Below are 24,278 nucleotides of genomic sequence, written 5' to 3' on the forward strand. Positions count from 1 at the left end.
GGAACTCCTTAGCACAAATCAACCTAGAAGTATGGCCAGCAAGGAAGTGCAGTGAAGGGATAATATATATATATATATATTATCCCTTCACTGCACTTCCTTGCTAGCCATACTTCTAGGTTGATTTGTGCTAAGGAGTTCCAGCCCGTCTGTTATGAGATTTTCTATATATATATATATATATATATATATATATATATATATATATATATATATATATATATATATATATATATATATATATATATATATATCCCAACCCTGAATGTCGACGCTCCCAGCGAAGGTAAAGAAGAATCCTTGCAGCGCGTGCGATGTGAGGATTCACAAGTCTGCAGTCACAAGCAGTCTAATGCCGGACAACCCCTTTAAGCTCTGTAGCCATAAGGGCTATATTTGGTGTCAGTTACTTGCTGCACACCACCAAAAATACCATAATCTCAATTGTGAAGCATCATCCCATGGGCAAGCTTTCCTACAGTGGAGGCTTGTGAAAGCTCATACTAAAATTAATGCAGAAAAAACTGCAAGAAAAAAACAAAAACCCCTCTGCCCCAGAATTCAACCATTTGGGTCAGGAATGCAACAATGTAAATAAATATTGAGAATCTGGACTTGATCCTTGACTGTAGGTATATACTGTAACAAGCCAATGCTGAAAGGAATGTAAGGATTGAGGTCAAACTGTTTGCTAATATGACATAATCGTTCCCCTCTTTGCCATCACACTATACAATCCGCACTTATTTTCCTGTCTCCATATCAGCAGTATCGGGACATGACAAGGACTTGTACTTGCTGTCAGGAAGCTGAGACACAAGTGTTTGCTTAGCTGCCTGCCAAATCTATCAGATATGAGGCATTGTAATCCCGCTTCCCTCTTGTAGATGACAGCTGCACCTCTCAGCAATCAGTGACATCTTTCTTCTTCTGATTGCAGCTTGTTGAGCACTTTCCTGGGGTCCAGGGATTGTTTCTCTGGATGACTGTGTTTTGACCCCGGCTTGTGTACATGACTGACTTCCCCTGACCACTTCCTGTCCTTTCATTATTTTGTCTTTTTTTCCACAATGTTTTGCGTGCGACTCCCAACCTCAACTCGCTTCTACATTTAAATAAGACAAGGGTCACAAAAGCAAAAGTTGTTTTAGCGGCACGTGATTGTGCGATAATGTACGACGTCGCTGAAATCTGTCACAACCATAGACGTTTGTGAGGAGTACAGATCATGGGAATAGAGGGGCTCAGGAGGATTCTGGACTCCTTCACAAATACGCCATAAACAACACTACAGTCACCATAAAATAGCAAAATATTAAGATTTGAGAGTCCTCAATGGTTGATACCTTTTAATGGCTAACTGCAAAGATGGTAACAAATTGCAGCTTTCTATACTACTCAGGTCTCTTCATCAGGCATAGAATACTTATGCCCATACCTGATGAAGAAACCGGAGTAGTCTCGAAAGCTTGCAGTTTGTTACCATCTTTTCAGTTAGCCATGAAAAGGTATCAACCACTCAGGACTCTCAAATCTTAATATTTTGCCATGTACTGGCAAACACGGTACCAAGATATATATCTTTCCTGCATAAAAAAGCAAAGAATAGTGATCAACACATTGCATTTTGCTACAAAGCAAAACAGATATACAGTAAATGTCTGGAGGTTTAGTGTCCCTTTAAATAATGCTGATCACAAAGATAATCCACAGTGATCGTACTGAAAGAGTGGTAATAAATGGCTGCACATCCAATTGGAAGAGTGTTTCAAGTGGGGACCACAAGGCTCTGTCCTGGCCCCAGTGTTCAACATTTTTATAAGTGATCTAGATCAGGGAACTGAAAGAAAATTGATCAAATTTATAGAAGATGCAAAGCTAGGAGGGAAAGCTAGCGCTAGAGAAGACAGAGAAACGATTCAGAAGGGGCTAGATAAGTATGAACCATGGGCAGTGACTAATAGAATGGTATTTAACAGGGAGAAATGCAAGATACTATCTCTGGGCAAGAAAAACAAAAATTAGATCTATAGAATGGGAGGAATAGAACTAAGCAACAGCACGTGTGAAAAAGACTTGGGAATACTAATATATCACAGACTGCACATGAGTCAACAGTGTGATGCAGCAGTAAAAAAATACTAAGAGGAGACTTAATGGCTGTCTACAAAAATCTGAAGGGCTGTCACAGTGTAGAGGAATCATCATTATTTTCATTTGCACATGGAAACACGAGAAGCAATGGAATGAAACTGAAAGGGAGAAGATACAGATTAGATATTAGAAAACACTTTTTGACAGTGAGGGTGATCAATGAGTGGAACAGGCGGCCACGAGAGGTGGTGAGTTCTCCTCCAATGGAAGTCTTCAAACAGAGGCTGGACAGACATCTGTCTGAGATGGTTTAGTGACTCCTGCATTGAGCAGGGGGGTGGACACGATGATCCTGGAGGTCCCTTCCAACTCTAACATTCTAGGATTCTATGAACAAGTTAGGTCACTGTGTACATACATTACATTACTGATCCTGTACTGATCCGAGTTACATCCTGCATTATACTCCAGAGCTGAACTCACTATTCTGCTGGTGCAGTCACTGTGTACATACATTACATTACTGATCCTGAGATACACCCTGTATTATACCCCAGAGCTGCACTCACTATTCTGCTGGTGCAGTCACTGTGTACATACATTACTGAGTTACATCCTGTATTATACTCCAGAGCTGCACTCACTATTCTGCTGGTGCAGTCACTGTGTACATACATTACATTAAAGATCCTGAGATACACCCTGTATTATACCCCAGAGCTGCACTCACTATTCTGCTGGTGCAGTCACTGTGTACATACATTACTGATCCTGAGTTACATCCTGTATTATACTCCAGAGCTGCACTCACTATTCTGCTGGTGCAGTCACTGTGTGCATACATTACATTACTGATCCTGAGTCACATCCTGTATTATACCCCAGAGCTGCACTCACTATTCTGCTGGCGCAGTCACTGTACATACAGTGGGGGGCTTTCTGGGATACACTAACTTTTCTTCATGCTATTGCCCCATAATCATTTACGGTCTGTTGCGTCCTCTTTCCCACTGTACGGCCTTGATGGACCCCAGGGGAATCCAAGAACCTTTCCTCATGTTATCACCCTCCTGTATTGCCACTTTTAATCACTGACTATGGTTCTAAAGTGGATCTCAAATTTAGAGAATCTTCTTCTGTGGATTTTGCTGTAGATTTACTCAGATAGCGATAAAAGGAAAAAATAATTCAGACGACTTTACAATGTGTAATTCCATCTCCAGCCTTTAGAAGATGTGCAGACATGCATGAAGAGTTACTTTTCGCCTTTATTATGGGACAGATCCTTTAGATCGCACATCATGGCGTCTGCATCACTGACCTGGGAGGTTGCGGAGGACACGGAGGGTGAAGGAGACGATGGAGGGGTAAGCAGGCTGCAGGGCAGGTTCAGAGTGACGTAGTGCTCGTGGCTGCACACGATACGCAGGAAGTCCAGCCGCAGCGACACCAGAACGGAGGTCCCTTCCAACTCTAACATTCTAGGATTCTATGAACAAGTTAGGTCACTGTGTACATACATTACATTACTGATCCTGTACTGATCCGAGTTACATCCTGCATTATACTCCAGAGCTGAACTCACTATTCTGCTGGTGCAGTCACTGTGTACATACATTACATTACTGATCCTGAGTTACATCCTGTATTATACTCCAGAGCTGCACTCACTATTCTGCTGGTGCAGTCACTGTGTACATACATTACATTACTGATCCTGAGTTACATCCTGTATTATACCCCAGAGCTGCACTCACTATTCTGCTGGTGCAGTCGCTGTGTACATACATTACATTTCTGACCCTGAGTTACATCCTGTATTATACTCCAGAGCTGCACTCACTATTCTGCTGGTGCAGTTGCTGTGTACATACATTACATTACTGATCCTGAGTTACATCCTGTATTATACCCCAGAGCTGCACTCACTATTCTGCTGGTGCAGTCGCTGTGTACATACATTACATTACTGACCCTGAGTTACATCCTGTATTATACCCCAGAGCTGCACTCACTATTCTGCTGGTGCAGTCACTGTGTACATACATTACATTACTGATCCTGAGTTACATCCTGTATTATACCCCAGAGCTGCACTCACTATTCTGCTGGTGCAGTCACTGTGTACATACATTACATTACTGATCCTGAGTTACATCCTGTATTATACCCCAGAGCTGCACTCACTATTCTGCTGGTGCAGTCACTGTGTACATACATTTAAGGTTGCACTTTTAATGAGATGAGGCTTATAATACACAAAAATTTTTAATTTTCACTAATGTAATCCTTCCCATGCTCTGAAGACGCCCTTACATATAATTATTCTGATATATGGCTTTACCTTTACGTTACTCTACCCCATTTTCATACAATTTCTTGGAATTTGCTGACTCCCAGATCTGCGCAGACACTGTGCGCCCGCGGTAATACATGTTCATTATAGTGATGCTTATGAATACTAGATAACATCTCGCCATTTATAAACCAGTTATCTGCAGCACGATCTCTAATGGCGCTGGGCATCCCAGAGAAATTGCATTTTTATTCCGTCAAAGGATTTTCTTCCTTAAATAAACAGGAAAAGATGAAATCGACCTTGGTAAATACGGTACATGTTTTATTTCCTAGGAATGTTGCCCCGGATTATACACAAGGCGCGCTCTACCTCCTCAGAAATTCTGTATCATTTTAATGCACATCCTGCAGTTTTCCTTCCCATTCACAATGGCTGCTGCTTAGGAAGACGCTGAGATGACCCATTGCTGATAATGGGATGGAAGTGATGAAAATGGCTGAGCAGAACAATGCTTCATGAGGCGATAGTCTGGAACCTGTACGGAGTCATTACTCTTAAGAAGAAACTTCATATAAAGCCTAGAATTTCCCACTGTACTCAGTCATTACGCAGAGGCCTTAGATACAGACTGTCATTGGAAAATGGTCTGTTGTGTAAATCATGTTTTACATTAAATGTAATTTTATATTTCACTCCTCAAACAAGTAGTCTGTAGTGTCCCTTGCCAGCAGTCTCATTATCATTACAGGCAGGATTACAATGACAGATAACACCTCTATATACAGTAGATAACAGGATCCACCATTCACAATAGGTGATGTCACAGCTCGCCTCCTCCTGTACAATGACTGATAACACCTCTATATACAGTAGATAACACAGGATCCACCATTCACAATAGGTGAGGTCACAGCTCACATCCTCCTCCTCCTCCTGTACAATGACTGATAACACCTCTATATACAGTAGAGACCACAGGATCCACCATTCACAATAGGTGATGTCACAGCTCACCTCCTCCTGTATAATGACTGATGACACCTCTATATACAGTAGAGAACACAGGATCCACCATTCACAATAGGTGATGTCACAGCTCACCTCCTCCTGTATAATGACTGATGACACCTCTATATAGAGTAGATAACACAGGATCCACGGTTCACAATAGGTGATGTCACAGCTCACCTCCTCCTGTATAATGACTGATGACACCTCTATATAGAGTAGATAACACAGGATCCACGGTTCACAATAGGTGATGACACAGCTTCTATGTCCATATAACTAATTTAATTGACCCCCTTCATAGCGTAGTTTTTCGCCCTCCTATTGGCTGCAGATAGAGACAGACACTTTTCCAGCCACTTGGTTCTGTTGCTTCAATGTATCTAACATGTAGAATGCGGCGACTCTGCAGCGAGTCCTGATCTGTTACTTGTATAAAGACTTATGTGTCTCCAGGGTAAAAGAATAAAAACCTACCTGACTTAGAGCCACAGGATGGAGACGGTGCTCTACATGCTCTTCTGATGGGCTGAGATGTGGGAGGATTATTAGACATGGTCCGTAGCAGCACAGAGTGTTTCAGGAAAGACTTCTGCTGATCGGACCTGTGCACTCCCGTGGGGAGCACGAGGCTGCATGTGACCGGGGGCCGCCTCACATGATGTGACCAGAGGATTGCAGACATGTGGGTGACTGTTTTTCTCTGTTTTCACAGATATTACAGTCATTACTTTGACATCGTGAGGAACGTTAAACAATTAGTGATGGCGTTATATTAGGGAGCGCGACACTTTCCGATAATGGCACGGCACGACACTAGGGTTATTTGTAACATACAGACTATATGAACAGTTCTAGGTCGGCGCTGCCATTTATATGACTTATCAGAAGCTTTCTTGCTTTGTAAACCATTTAAATAACGAATATTGATGAAAATAAGATTAATTATCTGTTACGCGGGTGTTCTGTGCTGACGCTTCATTTTTTTAAGGCTTGGCCACCGTATTTGATTTTACATGCCGCAATCTCTGCATAATAAGCATCGACATCCATAAGGTCCGTGTGATCGACATCCCATTAAATCTTCACACGGTAGAGTCATTAAAGAACTGCTGAAACCTAAAATATGAACCCGGCCTGAGCGATCAGTCAATCCAGATAATAATATATTACTCCAGTCCATTCCCAGGCTGTCTGTGGATAAAAACCCAACCTGTATAATAAAATCAATGTTAAATGAAGGCAAAGCTAAAAAAATAATTAGTACAGTGACAGCCGAACGATACGACATGGCTTTCCTGAGGCCACCAGACCGACCTGCGCTGGGGCATCCATTGTTTGATCATATTCCCAATCTTTCCCAGTGTATTTTTGTTGGTCACAACACCCCTTTAATTCCGTAATAAAGCTTTATAGTGATGAGATTTATTCCCTGCATTGGCATAAAAATGATAAAATGTGCTCTGCCTGTAGCCACCACTAGGGGGAGCTCACTGCAATAAGCCCCTGAGCTCCCCCTAGAGGCTGTCTGAATTATAACCAGCTGCTTCAGTTTTAATTTTAGATAAATAATGGAAAGTTGGACTCATGTAAAGTGTATTTCTGTCTGAGCAACGTCACCTATCTTGCATAGAAAATAACTGTGGGACCCCAACAAATTGCCAGACTTGGGGACTTGTGCCCTCCATTCTCCCCTGGCCTCAAGACCTCCCCCGGGAAATGAACAGAGCCTCAGTTTGCACGTGTCCTGTCGCTCCATCCATGTTCATAATATTAAAGATTCTTGAGATCTGCCATCTTCACCATTGTCGCCCATTCTTCCCTGGCTACAACCAGGAGGAGTTGACTTAAAGTACAGATTGCACCCGCCAGGTGGTGACTTGCCACTCCTTTCAACCTCAGCTATTGCCTATCTTCTTTGTGTCTATTAGTAGGTTAAAATCTCCTACTGTTCTGTGTATACAGCTCCCATGCAGAGCTGTGTGGCTTCATCATTGCAGACTACCAGCAAACCCTGTGTAGCCGGATCCTCTAGTCATGTTCCTTGCATCCATTCCCCTGCATCGGCCAGACTATGAAGGGTTTGTTTGTAGTCTGTAACCATGGAGACACATAGCTCAGCATAGGCGCTGTGGACACAAAACAAAAGGGAATTTAATTAATTTTAAATGCATTATGGCAATAAAATCTAGCCGATCCACTCAACTCTTCTTCGTCACAGACTAGCGGGCAGAAGACAACCAGCGGTGGCTCCCACGCCGATATCATCAGTCCACTGGAATACCCCTTTAACTGGGAAACCATTATCCTGGAGACCTGATAGCGCCCCCGGTGGCACGTTTCATCCGACATCATCTCACTTTTGCTTACTCTCATTAAACAGTAATCAGAGCATGGAGGAGATGTAATGAACCTAACCGTTCTCAGGCGCGCGTCGGGGGATCATGCTTCATGCTGGTTGCTGCCGCTGGCATAAGGGCTTCCATGGTGCCACCTCAGCATATTGCCCACCAGGTGGGTAGCGGGTTTATTATTTTCTCCCGGCTTCATGGCAGATTTCTAATATTAATTTCATAACATATATGGAACATCTTTTCACAAGAACGGGCAAAAAAAAAAAAAAAAACATATCTAGGGGTTGGGAATATGTCTGACTTTAACTCTTTACCCCCATGTTTACTTCCAAGACTGCGATGAGTTCAATCAGATAAGACGCGACTCAAAAAATACGGAAAATGCTATTTTTATTCTTGCGTTACCACTTAGAAAGGAAATGGGACGAGCCAGGAGCCAGAAATAATATTATCTTCATCCTCATCCAAAAAAAAACGGTCTCGAACCTGTGTCCTCCAAACATGCCAGAGTTTATTATCGGGCTGGAAGAGAAGGAGATGTCCTGTCTGATGGCGGCGGAGCCATTTTCAAGACTTCCGCTTGCTGTCAGGAAATAGAATCTTTCCTTATTTACATCCAGCGACTGCAAAAAGCGAAAATCCCCCAAAGACAAATCACATGAAAAATGCATCAAAATGGCATTTTAAATAAAAAAAGTTGATTTCTGGCTGCATTTTTTTCACCCAAAAAATGCAATTTGCATGCAGGAAAAAAAAAGGATCAAAACACTAAGTGTGAACGTGCCCGTAGGGAGCCTAAAAAGTGCATGTAAAATCGCAATAAAAAAAAACGCTGTTTAAAATCTTCACCAAAAACGTCCCCCAAAAAATGGAAAATAGAGAAATACAACAAAAAATAAAATAAAATGCAGAAAAAAAAAAGAACACTAAAAACGCTAATAAGGCAAAAATATGAATGGATCCATAAGGCGGCTTGGTTCCTGTTCTGCGCCCACAGAGTAGATGGTTGGTCGATCCCACCGAATTCAGCGGGTTCAGACGACTGATCTAATGTGTGTGCAGGTTCCAGTAAGGACAGGTTTCCGACCTCAGAGTTTAGACACTGAAGGTTTCCATTCACTTACAGCAACCAACATGTTTTTAAAAAAGTCTATAACTCTGTATCTAACCCCTTTCTCATATACAGCACCATGGAATTAATGGTGCTATATAAATAAATAATAATAATAATCATAAAAAGTCAAGAAACTCAAAAACATACAAGATTAAAAAGTTACAGAACTTTTCTTTATATAAAAAGTTTTGATCACAAGACTGGACAACAGAGCAAATGTCAGGACCTCTCGAGACGGGGTGTGTATCTGGCCAAACATGAAATTTTTATATGTGAACTTACAGCAGCGGGGATCTAGCACTACAAGTGATATAGGGGTAAAGGGTTCAGCACCGAGCTCAACGCCTCTTTAATGGCTGACTTATGCGATCGACTATGAGCTCCTCTATGTCCCAGAAGAAGACACGTAAAATGTGACCTCTTTCCTCTGCACCTCTATTGGGTCACCAGGAGCACCAATCAATGTGCACCCAGAAAGTGCAGGCTCTGGGGTCTAACGTCATAAGAGTGCGCCCTCTGCTGCTGGGAATATGTATCTGCAGTTGTGTAACGCACTCGCTATTTATTCGCCTGTGTTACGACTCAGGCCTCGTTCAGATGTCCTTTTTTTTCTCCTGCACTTGAAGAAAATTCACCAATTTCCATCACGGTGTTAGATCAGATTTTGATCAGTGTTTGGTCAATGCATTAAATTTTACCATGATGCCGGAAAAAAAAATTAAACTGCAAGGCTTCTTCTACCAAAGTTAAAAAATGGACAGTACATGGATTGCACACGAATACCAACTGCGTGCTAATTTTCCGTAGGCTTGCATTGGCGATTCTGATCGGCGACTTGGATGAAAAATGGAGTTGTCTCAGTGATTTATTTTTATTTTTTTGCAATCACACTGTCTGCAAAGTAACACAAGCAAGTGAACAGCTACATGGACAAAGGTACGTGGAAAACATAGGCAGAACGTGAAAAACGGACGTCTGAATGAGGCCTCGGTTTTCGTCTATGGTGGTCATGGCAAAGAACGAGCCTTTCTAAATCTGCATTGTGCTTAGATTACAATTAGGGCTCGTATCCATCACCGTAACAAAACCGGTCCAATATCGCTCCAGAATAGTGGGACAAGAGTCATACAAGTGTCATGCCAGTACAATCCGATTTTATCACTTTGCATCCAAATGACATCCAATTTACATCCGATTGCATTTCCATTTTCACATGAGCTTTTACATAGAGCAATTCTGTCATTTACAGTTTTCCAAGGAAATATTCTCCCATATATTATATATTTCGAAATAGACAGATATAAGTATGTGATTAAGTTATATAATCAGTTCTGTGTGTGTGTAGCTTACTGTACATGTATTTTACTACAAAATAAATTATTTTCTGAAAAAATATAATTAATAACCAGCAAAGGCTAGGCAGACAGCTGCGGGCTGATTTTAATAGCCTAGGAAGGTGCGGTGGATATAAAAACCATCAGCTTTTAGCCGCCCCAGAAAAGTTGCATCTCTAAGATGTGCCAATTCTGGTAATTAGCCTCCCTCTTCCCACTTACCCTAATGTGGTGGCAAGTAGGGTGATAATATTGGGGTTGATGTCACCTTTGTATTGGCAGCTGACTTCAAGCCCAGGAGTTAGTAATGGGGAGGCGTCTATTAAGATACCCCCATTACTAACCCCATAGTCAAATTGTCAAAAATATAACACCCAGAACAAAGTCCTTTATTTGAGAAAATGACACAGACTCCTTCACTGAATTAAAATTAACATTTATACTCACCTTTATGCCTAATCCATTGAATCCAATATTCCTGTTACAAAAAAAATTAATAAAGCAACATCATCCTTACCTGTCCCCGACATGAAGATAATAATCCAATTGTCCTGTGATGGGTTTAGAGCTGCTACATCTAGATGGCAGGCTGCATGGTTGCATGATGTGACTATACAGCCTGCCATCCAGCAGACACACTGAGTTGTGCATGCTTGCTTAGCTCAGTGCCACGCAGTGACATGATACATTTAAGTGGAGTTCATATCCAATGCATTTCTTTGACCTCACTGAGGTCACTGTGAGCATGAGAAAGTTCTGATGCTCGCAGTGCCATCAGAAAGGTCATCGGAGGTCAGAGCCAATACAAAGCTGGCATCAACCCCCCCAACTATCACCCCACTTGCCACCGCACCAGAGCAAGTGGGAAGAGCGAGGCTAAGTGCCAGATTTGGTGCATTTTATAGATGCACCATTTCTTGGGCAGCTGAGAACTAATATCTTTAGTCTCGGAGGGGCCAGTATCCATGGCCCCTTCCTAGGCTATTAATATCAGCCCGCAGCTGTCTGCCTAGCCTTTGCTGGTTATTATAGGGGGACCAAAGTCATTTTTGTGGGGGAATTACCCATTTTAATAACTCGTAAAGGCTTAGCATATAGCTGTGAGTTGATATTAATAGCCTGGGAAGCTCCATGGGTATTACCCCGTTCCCAGGCTGTAAACATGCCCCCAGCTATTCGCTTTCCCTCTGCTGGTTACCATTTCAGGGGATCCCACGTCATTTTTTTCAGAAAATAATTTGTTCAGTAATAAAATACATGTACAGTAAGCTGCACACACACTGTACTAATTATATATGTGATTGACATCTTTAGATCTATCTATTCTATGTGTATATATATTTATCTATTCTGTCAGGTCAAGCTGTGATATTACTGTACTTGGCTACTGAAATGTCGGGTTTTCAAGGACATCGGTGTGTAAAAATCGGACGGCATTCACATGGTCCGTGTGCGGTGGAATTTTTTTTTTATCACACCCATTGACTTGCATTGGCGAGTCTCATCCAAGATATGAGGACAATAGCAGCGTTTTACGATTTTTGTTCTCAGTCCGATCCAAGATGAGAAAATAAAAATGCAGATGAGCAGGGACTAATAGAATAACATTGGTCACAGTGCAATCCGATTTTTTATTGGATTACACTCAACCATTTTTCTCGCAAATGAGTATGAGCCCTTAAAGTAAAAATCTAGAGAAAATGATCCCCTGATACATTTGAGAAGATGATATTGGTGACGTCTGTGATCTTTGGCCACCACTGAGTACCAGAAATTTTTTTTTTTTACAATGGATGTATATACAGTACAGACCAAACGTTTGGACACCTTCTCATTTAAAGATTTTGCTGTATTTTCATGACGATGAAAATTGTAAATTCACACTGAAGGCATAAAAACTATGAATTACCACATGTGGAATTATATACTTATAATTTAAGTTGTTTCACACTTTTTTGTTGTCTTATATTCTAGGTTCTTCAAAGTAGCCACCTTTTGCTTTGATGACTGCTTTGCACACTCTTGGCATTCTCTTGATGAGCTTCAAGAGGTAGTCACCGGAAATGGTTTTCACTTCACATGTGTGCCCTATCAGGTTTAATAAGTGGCATTTCTTGCCTTATAAATGGGGTTGGGACCATCAGTTGTGTTGAGCAGAAGGCTGGTGGATACACAGCTGATAGTCCTACTGAATAGACTGTTAGAATTTGTATTATGGCAAGAAAAAAGCAGCTAAGTAAAGAAAAACGAGTGGCCATCATTACTTTAACCCCTTCAAGACCCAGCCTATTTTGACCTTAAAGACCTTGCCGTTTTTTGCAATTCTGACCAGTGTCCCTTTATGAGGTAATAACTCAGGAACGCTTCAACGGATCCTAGCGGTTCTGAGATTGTTTTTTCGTGACATATTGGGCTTCATGTTAGTGGTAAATTTAGGTCAATAAATTCTGCATTTATTTGTGATAAACACGGAAATTTGGCGAAAATTTTGAAAATTTCGCAATTTTCACATTTTGAATTTTTATTCTGTTAAACCAGAGAGATATGTGACACAAAATAGTTAATAAATAACATTTCCCACATGTTTACTTTACATCAGCACAATTTTGGAAACAAAATTTTTTTTTGTTAGGAAGTTATAAGGGTTAAAATTCGACCAGCGATTTGTCATTTTTACAACGAAATTTACAAAACCATTTTTTTTAGGGACCACCTCACATTTGAAGTCAGTTTGAGGGGTCTATATGGCTGAAAATACCCAAAAGTGACACCATTCTAAAAACTGCAACCCTCAAGGTACTCAAAACCACATTCAAGAAGTTTATTAACCCTTCAGGTGCTTCACAGCAGCAGAAGCAACATGGAAGGAAAAAATGAACATTTAACTTTTTAGTCACAAAAATTATCTTTTAGCAACAATTTTTTTATTTTCCCAATGGTAAAAGGAGAAACTGAACCACGAACGTTGTTGTCCAATTTGTCCTGAGTACGCTGATACCTCATATGTGGGGGTAAACCACTGTTTTGGCGCACGGCAGGGCTTGGAAGGGAAGGAGCGCCATTTGACTTTTTGAATCAAAAATTGGCTCCACTCTTTAGCGGACACCATGTCACGTTTGGAGAGCCCCCGTGTGCCTAAAAATTGGAGCTCCCCCACAACTGACCCCATTTTGGAAACTAGACGCCCCAAGGAACTTATCTAGATGCATAGTGAGCACTTTGAACCCCCAGGTGCTTCACAAATTGATCCGTAAAAATGAAAAAGTACTTTTTTTTCACAAAAAAATTCTTTTAGCCTCAATTTTTTCATTTTCACATGGGCAACAGGATAAAATGGATCCTAAAATGTGTTGGGCAATTTCTCCTGAGTACACCAATACCTCACATGTGGAGGTAAACCACTGTTTGGGCACATGGTAAGGCTCGGAAGGGAAGGAGCGCCATTTGACTTTTTGAATGAAAAATTATTTCCATCGTTAGCGGACACCATGTCGCGTTTGGATAGCTCCTGTGTGCCTAAACATTGGCGCTCCCCCACAAGTGACCCCATTTTGGAAACTAGACCCCCCAAGGAACTAATTTAGATGCCTAGTGAGCACTTTAAACCCTCAGGTGCTTCACAAATTGATCTGTAAAAATGAAAAAGTAATTTTTTTTCACAAAAAAATTATTTTCGCCTCAATTTTCTCATTTTCACATGGGCAGTAGGATAAAATGGATCATAAAATTTGTTGGGCAATTTCTCCCGAGTACGCCGATACCTCATATGTGGGGGTAAACCACTGTTTGGGCACTCGGCAGGGCTCGGAAGAGAAGGCGTGCCATTTGACTTTTTGAATGGAAAATTAGCTCCAATTGTTAGCGGACACCATGTCGCGTTTGGAGAGCCCCTGTGTGCCTAAACATTGGAGCTCCCCCACAAGTGACCCCATTTTGGAAACTAGACCCCCCAAGGAACTTATCTAGATGCATATTGAGCACTTTAAACCCCCAAGTGCTTCACAGAAGTTTATAACGCAGAGCCATGAAAATAAAAAAAAAAATTATTTTCTCAAAAATGATCTTTTAGCCTGCAATTTTTTATTTTCCCAAGGGTAACAGGAGAAATTGACCCCAAAAGTTGTTGTCCAGTTTCTCCTGAGTACGCTGATACCCCATATGTGGGGGTAAATCACTGTTTGGGCACATGCCGGGGCTCGGAAGTGAAGTAGTGACGTTTTGAAATGCAGACTTTGATGGAATGCTCTGTGGGCGTCACGTTGCGTTTGCAGAGCCCCTGATGTGGCTTAACAGTAGAAACCCCCCACAAGTGACCCCATTTTGGAAACTAGACCCCCAAAGGAACTTATCTAGATGTGTGGTGAGCACTTTGAACCCCCAAGTGCTTCATAGAAGTTTATAATGCAGAGCCGTGAAAATAATAAATACGTTTTCTTTCCTCAAAAATAATTATTTAGCCCAGAATTTTTTAATTTTCCCAAGGGTAACAGGAGAAATTTGACCCCAATATTTGTTGTCCAGTTTCTCCTGAGTACGGTGATACCCCATATGTGGGGGTAAACTACTGTTTGGGCACATGCCGGGGCTTGGAATTGAAGTAGTGACGTTTTGAAATGCAGACTTTGATGGAATGCTCTGCGGGCGTCACGTTGCGTTTGCAGAGCCCCTGATGTGCCTAAACAGTAGAAACCCCCCACAAGTGACCCCATTTTAGAAACTAGACCCCCCAAGGAACTTATCTAGATATGTGGTGAGCACTTTGAACCCCCAAGTGCTTCACAGACGTTTACAACGCAGAGCCGTGAAAATAAAAAATCATTTTTCTTTCCTCAAAAATTATGTTTTAGCAAGCATTTTTTTAGATTCACAAGGGTAACAGGAGAAATTGGACCCCAGTAATTGTTGCGCAGTTTGTCCTGAGTATGCTGGTACCCCATATGTGGGGGTAAACCACTGTTTGGGCACACGTCAGGGCTCGGAAGTGAGGGAGCACCATTTGACTTTTTGAATACGAGATTGGCTGGAATCAATGGTGGCGCCATGTTGCGTTTGGAGACCCCTGATGTGCCTAAACAGTGGTAACCCCTCAATTCTACCTCCAACACTAACCCCAACACACCCCTAACCCTAATCCCAACTGTAGCCATAATCCTAATCACAACCCTAACCCCAACACACCCCTAACCACAACACTAACCCCAACACACCCCTAACCCTAACCACAACCCTAATTCCAACCCTAACCCTAAGGCTATGTGCCCACGTTGCGGATTCGTGTGAGATATTTCCGCACCATTTTTGAAAAATCTGCGGGTAAAAGGCACTGTGTTTTACCTGCGGATTTTCCGCGGATTTCCAGTGTTTTTTGTGCGGATTTCACCTGCGGATTCCTATTGAGGAACAGGTGTAAAACGCTGCGGAATCCGCACAAAGAATTGACATGCTGCGGAAAATACAACGCAGCGTTCCCGCGCGGTATTTTCCGCACCATGGGCACAGCGGATTTGGTTTTTCATATGTTTACATGGTACTGTAAACCTGATGGAACACTGCTGCGAATCCGCAGCCAAATCCGCACCGTGTGCACATAGCCTAATTCTAAAGGTATGTGCACACGCTGCGGAAAACGCTGCGGATCCGCAGCAGTTTCCCATGAGTGTACAGTTCAATGTAAACCTATGGGAAACAAAAATCGCTGTACACATGCTGCGGAAAAACTGCACGGAAACGCAGCGGTTTACATTCCGCAGCATGTCACTTCTTTGTGCGGATTCCGCAGCGGTTTTACAACTGCTCCAATAGAAAATCGCAATTGTAAAACCGCAGTGAAATGCGCAGAAAAAAACGCGGTAAATCCGCCATAAATCCGCAGCGGTTTAGCACTGCGGATTTATCAAATCCGCAGCGGAAAAATCCGCAGAGGACCAGAATACGTGTGCACATTCCTAACCCTAACCCTAGCCCTAACCCTAACCCTAACCCTACCCCTAACCCTACCCCTAACCCTACCCCTAGCCCTACCCCTAACCCTACCCCTAACCCTAACCCTACCCCTAACCCTAACCCTACCCCTAACCCTAACCCTATTCTAACAGTGGAAAAAAAAAAATTCTTTATTTTTTTATTGTCCCTACCTATGGGAGTGACAAAGGGGGGGGGGGGGGGTAATTTATTATTTTTTTTATTTTGATCACTGAGATAGATTATATCTCAGTGATCAAAATGCACTTTGGAACGAATCTGCCGGCCGGCAGATTCGGCGGGCGCACTGCGCATGCGCCCGCCATTTTGGAAGATGGCGGCGCCCGGGAGAAGACGGACGGGACCACGGCTGGATCGGTAAGTATGATAGGGTGGGGGGGGGACCACGGGGGGGGGATCGGAGCACGGGGGGGGGAATCGGAGCGCGGGAGGGGTGGAACGGAGCGCGGGGGCGTGGAACGGAGCGCGGGGGGGCTGGAATGGAGCACGGGGGGGTGGAACGGAGCACGGGGGGGGGTGGATCGGAGTGCAGGGGGGGTGATTGGAGCACGGGGGGGTGATTGGAGCACGGGGGGAGCGGGCACGAGCACGGGGGGGAGCGGAGCACTGGACGGAGGGGAGCCGGAGCAGTGTACCGGCCAGATCGGGGGGGTGGGGGGGCGATCGGAGGGGTGGGGTGGGGGCACACTAGTATTTCCAGCCATGGCCGATGATATTTCAGCATCGGCCATGGCTGGATTGTAATATTTCACCCGTTATAATGGGTGAAATATTACAAATCGCTCTGATTGGCAGTTTCACTTTCAACAGCCAATCAGAGCGATCGTAGCCACGAGGGGGTGAAGCCACCCCCCCTGGGCTAAACTACCACTCCCCCTGTCCCTGCAGATCGGGTGAAATGGGAGTTAACCCTTTCACCCGATCTGCAGGGACGCGATCTTTCCATGACGCCGCATAGGCGTCATGGGTCGGAAGGGCACCGACTTTCATGACGCCTACGTGGCGTCATGGGTCGGGAAGGGGTTAAGAAATGAAGGTCAGTCAGTCCGAAAAATTGGGAAAACTTTGAAAGTGTCCCCAAGTGTAGCTGTGAAAACCATCAATCGTTGCAAAGAAACTGGCTCACATGAGGACTGCCCCAGGAAAGGAAGACCAAGAGTCACCTCTGCTTCTGAGGATAAGTTTATCCGAGTCGCCAGCCTCAGAAATCGCAGGTTAACAGCAGCTCAGATTAGAGACCAGGTCAATGCTACACAGAGCTACAACAACTGTTAAGAGGAGACTTTGTGCAGCAGGTCTTCATGGTAAAATAGCTGCTAAGAAACCACTGCTAAGGACAGGTAACAAGCAGAAGAGACTTGTTTGGGCTAAAGAACACAAGGAATGGACATAGACCAGTGGAAATCTGTGCTTTGGTCTGATGAGTCCAAATTTGAGATATTTGGTTCCAACCACCGTGTCTTTGTGCAACGTAAAAAAGGTGAACGGATGGATTCTACATGCCTGGTTCCCACCGTGAAGCATGGAGGAGGAGGTGTGATGGTGTGGGGGGGCTTTGCTGGTGACACTGTTGGGGATTTATTCCAAATTGAAGGCATAGTGAACCAGCATGGCTACCACAGCATCTTGCAGCGGCATGCTATTCCATCCGGTTTACGTTTAGTTGGACCATCATTTATTTTTCAACATGACAATGACCTCAAACACACCTCCAGACTGTGTAAGGGCTATTTGACCAAGAAGGAAAGTGAAGGGATGCTGAGTCACCAGACCTGAACCCAATTGACATGGTTTGGGGTGAGCTGGACCGCAGAGTGAAGGCAAAAGGGCCAACAAGTGCTCAGCATCTCTGGGAACTTCTTCAAGATTGTTGGAAGACCATTTCTGGTGATTACCTCTTAAAACTCATCAACAGAATGCCAAGAGTGTGCAAAGCAGTCATCAAAGCAAAAGGTGGCTACTTTGAAGAACCTAGACTATAAGACAATTTCAGTTGCTTCACACTTTTTTGTTAAGTATATAATTCCACATGTGTTAATTCATAGTTTTGATGCCTTCAGTGTGAATTTACAATTTTCATAGCCATGAAAATACAGAAAAATCTTTAAATGAGAAGGTGTGTCCAAACTTTTGGTCTGTACTGTAAAGCCGAATTTGCTATTCTCTGACGGATCGGTTTGGTTAGATTTTTAACATGCCCAATGCTTTCTTTCCAGGAGATAATAGTGCCATAGAAGTTTACAGCAATAAATATTTACGTGGATCAGGATACATCCAAGCAAGATGGAGAATCTCACACTAGTACTAGAAATACATCAGCAGTTCCTTAGGGGATCCACGGTCCTATAGATTCTTTTCATTCTAGCATAAATGACTTATCCTAATAGCTCGGGATCCCGACCCATCCAGTAGAAGAATGAAGGCTCTCTGAAACGCGTTGACCAATGCAAAGTGTCCGCCAGGAGCAGCTAATTTGCACAGACTTCAATGGATTTATTTATCCAGCAGAGAGAAACGTATATATAAAACTTAACTTTTAATGACAGGTATAAAATATCAAGATACAAGTTGCATACATATAGACCACCACTACAGGACCCGTCAGACCCACCATATAGAGTTACTTGCCACTGCAAGAACCCTAGTTCCCCCCAAACGCACTTGGCTTTTTCTGTGACAATGTGGCAGACAGTATACATAACATGGCTGATGGATCACTGCCCATTTGTGTGTTCAGGTCCTATACAGATCTATGTTTCTCCTTGGTTACAGACTACAGGTGTCGTCTGATCCTGCAGTCATTTATAAAGGTGCACTTACATTTCCCAATTGTTGCATGGCCTGTAGAGACGGGTTGACCCGAATTCTCCTGCATGTACGATTTTAATACCGGCATGAACAATCCAATAACCGGAAGTCCGAGCATTTTGCTTATTCGTAGGGTGATTTGCCGGGAGGTATACACGAGCTGATAATCCACAGATGTACGCTTTTTCCGGATTATCAGCTAGGCAGAAAGTGAGGAGTAACACATGACTGCAGAATCAGACTACAGGGGTTTATTTGTAGTCTGTAACCATGGAAACCCATGACTGCATGGAAGCTGAATACACACAAGTGTTGCTATGTTAAGGACAATTGCAATTTTACATGCATTAATAACTATTGCAAAAATGCACATATATTACCTTCTGTTTCCTAGTTTTGTGGAAAAAAATCAGGACAGAGACTGGAGTTTTATTAATCAAACTAATAATATGGCTGTATAGGTACCAAACCCCCTCCCCCCCCCCCATAAAAATTATACCCATCTTGTAGTAATCTGCACTAAGAAATTAACCTTTGCAGATACGAGAAAGTGCATTGAGGGTGTGTTCAGTATGGAAACGCCCCCAATGCAATCCCAGGCTAATTTGCATGTGACTTCAAAGGTTGATTTCTCAGCGCTGGCTCATCGGATTACGAAAAGACAGGAATCGTTTTTTATCCTTGCTCAATGTCCTATACAGCCATACCACTAATTTAATCAGTAAAATTGTCCCTTTAAGTGAAGGCAAAAATAGAGATAGTTGTTAAAAAGTAATATTCAAGGAGAAGTTCTGCGCCACATAAATCTACAGCAGTGGAAAATATTAAACTTATCGTGCTTTCTAATTTACCACTAGATTACAACCCACATCCTCCAAACCGTCTGCTGCCTCTGGCACATTAACCACTTACCTCCAGGGGAGAAACACATCGTGTAGGTTGCAGAGATCATCGCGATTCATGCGACACATACTGACACTACTAACGCTCTCGCTGGTTCCCATCAGCCCCCCCCATAAGCCGGGACTGTCCGTCACTCATCTCCTTCAGGTTAAACACTTTTCCCTCTTTCTTTCTAGCAAACAACGGAAATAAAAACCTCCTTGTGGAAGGACACAACCTAAATGCAACGTATATACACTAACACACTGGAACGAAAACCCAGCTACTGACCACGGAAAAAAAAAACAAATCAAGAAATCTTGGAAGCCTTACAACTGGAAACAATGGAGCCAGTCTATCCCAAAGTTCTCCCTTTGTCAGGAATCACAACGGCACACACCCACCTCTCCTGTCGAAGCGGCACCCCATTCCTAGAGGTCGAAAAATCCGGATCGAGCCATTACCTCCAAAAGGAATCCGTCTGTGATCCCGCAGAGGATCGATTACCTATCGGGCGAGCCCCTCTCGTCCAAAACGCGGGGTGCGGGAGGGATTAACTATTTGATGCTTTTTCTTTCTTCTCTCCTTCCGCACAGGTTTTGGCAAAGCCCTGTTGAGGACCCTCGTACAATCAGATGTTTCCTATTAGGGGGCCCATAAGAGGGTCTTTTTTTTTTTTTTTATATATATATATATAGAGTCCTGCTCATCAAGCCACAGAGCTAAATACCCTCACTTTCTCCTGATGCAGAACAAATGATTCTGCGGAGGAAGTGTGCGTCTATATTTTTGGAAAAGAGGTGAAGTTATACTGCCAATATAAAGATTCCACAATTCCTGCCTTTTTTTTTTCCAGAGCTGATCCCATTGTTTTCAGTCAGTGGGAAAACATTATAGGAATGGGGCTCGATAGCACGGGGACGGTTTATCTGCAAGGAAACAGCTGCAGATATTGCATAGGATGCAGGGAGCAGACCCCCGACGTGCCCCCTGGTCAGTCCTAAGGGGAGAAATGAAGCACCAATGTGGGGGGATAGCGGGGTCTTCTTACCTTGGAGATGTCTGGCTTCTTGGTTCCCGCAGGTCTGCAGACTGTACATGGAGCTGTGTGTGGAAGTGCCTGGGAGTGGGATGGTCCTACATTCTTACTTGATCAGCCAGATGCTGACACTGTCTTTCTTAAGGAGCATGAAAAATCTGCTCTAGAAAACTTCCTTCAGTCCCTTCTCTCCGCGCTGTTCTTCCTTAAGAGAGAAATAAGAATTTTACAGTCTTATCTAGAAAGGGTTTAGGACAATATACAATGTAATTCCTGATACGGTGCATTATCCCTGCTCATCCTCAGGACTGCAAATTAGGACATTGTGAACAGATGAACTAACTCCTTGTGTCAGTAATGTCCCCCAGCAGAAAGCAGAAGACTGTGCCTACCCTGGGCACCATACAGGAGAACTCTTTTTTTTCCAGAAGAAAATTTGATATAAGTGCACATCGGCCGAAGGGGATTCTAAAAAAATGCAAAAATAGCAAAACTCCAATATGATGTTATGACATAAGGTCAAACGCATTTTTGTCTGAATCATCATTTTTACATTTCTTTCATCTTCTCTTTATTTGCTGTCAGCAGAATACAGATGTTTATGGTGGCCTGTGGTCAGATAGTATAGTCCTGTGTGGAGCCTGTCAGCAGAATACAGATGTTTATGGCGGCCTGTGGTCAGATAATATAGACCTGTGTGGAGCCTGTCAGCAGAATACAGATGTTTATGGCGGCCTGTGGTCAGACAATGTAGTCCAGTCTGGAGCCTGTCAGCAGAATACAGATGTTTATGGTGGCCTGTGGTCAGATAGTATAGTCCTGTGTGGAGCCTGTCAGCAGAATACAGATGTTTATGGCGGCCTGTGGTCAGATAGTATAGTCCTGTGTGGAGCCTGTCAGCAGAATACAGATGTTTATGACGGCCTGTTGTCAATGTAGTCCTGTGTGGAGCCTGTCAGCAGAATACAGATGTTTATGGTGGCCTGTGGTCAGATAGTATAGTCCTGTGTGGAGCCTGTCAGCAGAATACAGATGTTTATGGCAGCCTGTGGTCAGATAGTATAGACCTGTGTGGAGCCTGTCAGCAGAATACAGATGTTTATGGCGGCCTGTGGTCAGATAGTATAGACCTGTGTGGAGCCTGTCAGCAGAATACAGATGTTTATGGCGGCCTGTGGTCAGACAATGTAGTCCAGTCTGGAGCCTGTCAGCAGAATACAGATGTTTACGGTGGCCTGTGGTCAGATAGTGTAGACCTGTGTGGAGCATGTCAGCAGAATACAGATGTTTATGGCGGCCTGTGGTCAGACAATGTAGTCCAGTCTGGAGCCTGTCAGCAGAATACAGATGTTTATGGTGGCCTGTGGTCAGACAATGTAGTCCTGTCTGGAGCCTGTCAGCAGAATACAGATGTTTATGGTGGCCTGTGGTCAGACAATGTAATCCTGTCTGGAGCCTGTCAGCAGAATACAGATGTTTATGGTGGCCTGTGGTCAGACACTGTAGTCCTGTCTGGAGCCTGTCAGCAGAATACAGATGTTTATGACGGCCTGTGATCAGACACTGTAGTCCTGTCTGGAGCCTGTCAGCAGAATACAGATGTTTATGGCGGCCTGTGGTCAGACTATGTAGTCCAGTCTGGAGCCTCTCAGCAGAATACAGATGTTTATGGCGGCCTGTGGTCAGATAGGCTCCACACAGGACTATACTATCAGCAGGATACAGATGTTTATGGCGGCCTGTGGTCAGACAATGTAGTCCAGTCTGGAGCCTGTCAGCAGAATATAGATGTTTATGGCGGCCTGTGGTCATATAGTATAGTCCTGTGTGGAGCCTGTCAGCAGAATACAGATGTTTATGGTGGCCTGTGGTCAGACAATGTAGTCCAGTCTGGAGCATGTCAGCAGAATACAGATGTTTATGGCGGCCTGTGGTCAGACAATGTAGTCCAGTCTGGAGCATGTCAGCATAATACAGATGTTTATGACGGCCTGTGGTCAGACACTGTAGTCCTGTCTGGAGCCTGTCAGCAGAATACAGGTGTTTATGGTGGCCTGTGGTCAGACAATGTAGTCCATGTAAAGAAGCTGCGGAGACACCATCACGTGTTTCTCGACGCAAGCAGTGAATAGCCAGGCCTTTCCCCGGGAAGGAACAACCACGGGAAGGGCAGCATCCTATGAAGGAAAGCCACCTATGCCAAGCATGGTATCCATCCACAGACAGCTGTTTCGGGGTTTTGCCCCTCATCAGTGTGGAGTAGGAATCTGGCTATTAGGAGCAGTGCCTAGTAAAAAGGCTATAAAGGCACAGATGATTGGCCTCGGGGAGACCAAAACATCCAACACCGCGGAGACACCATCACGTGTTTCTCAACGCAGTGATTCCAGAACACTGCCCCCATCCCTTATGGGAAATATGCAGATGCATGTAAAGAAGCTGCGGAGACACCATCACGTGTTTCTCGACGCAAGCAGTGAATAGCCAGGCCTTTCCCCGGGAAGGAACAACCACGGGAAGGGCAGCATCCTATGAAGGAAAGCCACCTATGCCAAGCATGGTATCCATCCACAGACAGCTGTTTCGGGGTTTTGCCCCTCATCAGTGTGGAGTAGGAATCTGGCTATTAGGAGCAGTGCCTAGTAAAAAGGCTATAAAGGCACAGATGATTGGCCTCGGGGAGACCAAAACATCCAACACCGCGGAGACACCATCACGTGTTTCTCAACGCAGTGATTCCAGAACACTGCCCCCATCCCTTATGGGAAATATGCAGATGCATGTAAAGAAGCTGCGGAGACACCATCACGTGTTTCTCGACGCAAGCAGTGAATAGCCAGGCCTTTCCCCGGGAAGGAACAAGCACGGGAAGGGCAGCATCCTATGAAGGAAAGCCACCTATGCCAAGCATGGTATCCATCCACAGACAGCTGTTTCGGGGTTTTGCCCCTCATCAGTGTGGAGTAGGAATCTGGCTATTAGGAGCAGTGCCTAGTAAAAAGGCTATAAAGGCACAGATGATTGGCCTCGGGGAGACCAAAACATCCAACACCGCGGAGACACCATCACGTGTTTCTCAACGCAGTGATTCCAGAACACTGCCCCCATCCCTTATGGGAAATATGCAGATGCATGTAAAGAAGCTGCGGAGACACCATCACGTGTTTCTCGACGCAAGCAGTGAATAGCCAGGCCTTTCCCCGGGAAGGAACAACCACGGGAAGGGCAGCATCCTATGAAGGAAAGCCACCTATGCCAAGCATGGTATCCATCCACAGACAGCTGTTTCGGGGTTTTGCCCCTCATCAGTGTGGAGTAGGAATCTGGCTATTAGGAGCAGTGCCTAGTAAAAAGGCTATAAAGG

General features: G+C 43.9%; 1 protein-coding gene across 4 annotated transcripts in view; it reads right to left on the minus strand.

Annotated features, from left to right (window-relative positions):
- The window catches only part of KANK4 (KN motif and ankyrin repeat domains 4), a 102,330-nt gene extending 81,249 nt beyond the window's left edge, over positions 1-21,081 (minus strand). For 2 of the 4 annotated variants that reach the window (XM_069738171.1, XM_069738169.1), the window contains exon 1: positions 20,927-21,081. In XM_069738171.1, the coding sequence (XP_069594272.1) occupies positions 20,927-20,975 (49 nt within the window). In that variant the 5' untranslated portion in view covers positions 20,976-21,081. The remainder of the gene's footprint in view (positions 1-20,926) is intronic. The other 2 variants (XM_069738172.1, XM_069738170.1) reach the window with 1 other exon arrangement.
- Positions 21,082-24,278: the final 3,197 nt, after the last annotated feature.

Source organism: Ranitomeya imitator, chromosome 8 (genome assembly GCF_032444005.1).
Source record: "Ranitomeya imitator isolate aRanImi1 chromosome 8, aRanImi1.pri, whole genome shotgun sequence".
NCBI lineage: Eukaryota > Metazoa > Chordata > Amphibia > Anura > Dendrobatidae > Ranitomeya > Ranitomeya imitator.